The sequence below is a fragment of the Rhincodon typus genome, chromosome 50 (genome assembly GCF_021869965.1).
Source record: "Rhincodon typus isolate 14 chromosome 50, sRhiTyp1.1, whole genome shotgun sequence".
Classification (NCBI taxonomy): Eukaryota; Metazoa; Chordata; class Chondrichthyes; order Orectolobiformes; family Rhincodontidae; genus Rhincodon; species Rhincodon typus.
In genome coordinates this window covers 1,101,452-1,102,486 of record NC_063381.1, presented here as the reverse complement: position 1 = coordinate 1,102,486, position 1,035 = coordinate 1,101,452, and the positions used below count along the sequence as shown (strand labels likewise).

General features: G+C 47.1%; 1 protein-coding gene across 1 annotated transcript in view; it reads left to right on the top strand.

The window, feature by feature from the left end:
* Window positions 1–863, top strand: part of LOC125488115 (paternally-expressed gene 3 protein-like) — a 2,821-nt gene extending 1,958 nt beyond the window's left edge. Inside the window, exon 3 of the mRNA XM_048620983.1 lies at window positions 29–863. Within this exon, the coding sequence (XP_048476940.1) occupies window positions 29–863 (835 nt within the window). The remainder of the gene's footprint in view (window positions 1–28) is intronic.
* Window positions 864–1,035: the final 172 nt, after the last annotated feature.

Genomic DNA, 1,035 nt, shown 5'->3' with positions numbered 1-1,035 from the left:
CATCCTTCAGTGATCCACCAATCAGAACATCCGTCAGTGATCCACCAGTCGGAACATCCATCAGTGATCCACCAATCGGAACATCCTTCAGTGATCTACCAATCGGAACATCCTTCAGTGATCTACCAATCAGAACATCCGTCAGTGATCCACCAATTGGAACATCCTTCAGTGATCCACCAATCGGATCATCCATCAGTGATCCACCAATCGGAACAACCTTCAGTGATCTACCAATCCGAACATCCTTCAGTGATCCACCAGTCAGAACATCCGTCAGTGATCCACCAATCGGAACATCCATCAGTGATCTACCAATCAGAACATCCTTCAGTGATCCACCAATGGGAGCATCCATCAGTGATCCACCAATCAGAACATCCATCAGTGATCCACCAATCGGAACATCCTTCAGTGATCTACCAATGGGAGCATGCATCAGTGATCCACCAGTCGGAACATCCGTCAGTGATCCACCAATTGGAACATCCTTCAGGGATCAACCAATCAGAACATCCATCAGTGATCTACCAATCGGAACATCCATCAGTGATCCACCAATGGGAGCATCTATCAGTGATCCACCAATCAGAACATCCGTCAGTGATCCACCAATCGGAACATCCTTCAGTGATCTACCAATCAGAACATCCATCAGTGATCCACCAATTGGAACATCCTTCAGTGATCCACCAATCGGAACAACCTTCAGTGATCTACCAATCCGAACATCCTTCAGTGATCCACCAGTCAGAACATCCGTCAGTGATCCACCAATGGGAGCATCCATCAGTGATCCACCAATTGGAACGTTGTCAGGAATAAACAGATTGAACATATCAGCCAATCAAATCGCTCATTGACTTACCTGGTAATTAACCAATCAGAACACACATCCCTCAGACAGAGGATCCACCAATGAGATTGGCAGATGTCATAAGATCCAATTGCATCTGCTGCTTTACCAGCCCCAATTCTATCACACACAGAACGGCAGGAGGCCATTCAGCCCCTTCCCCAGCCTGTTACACAGGG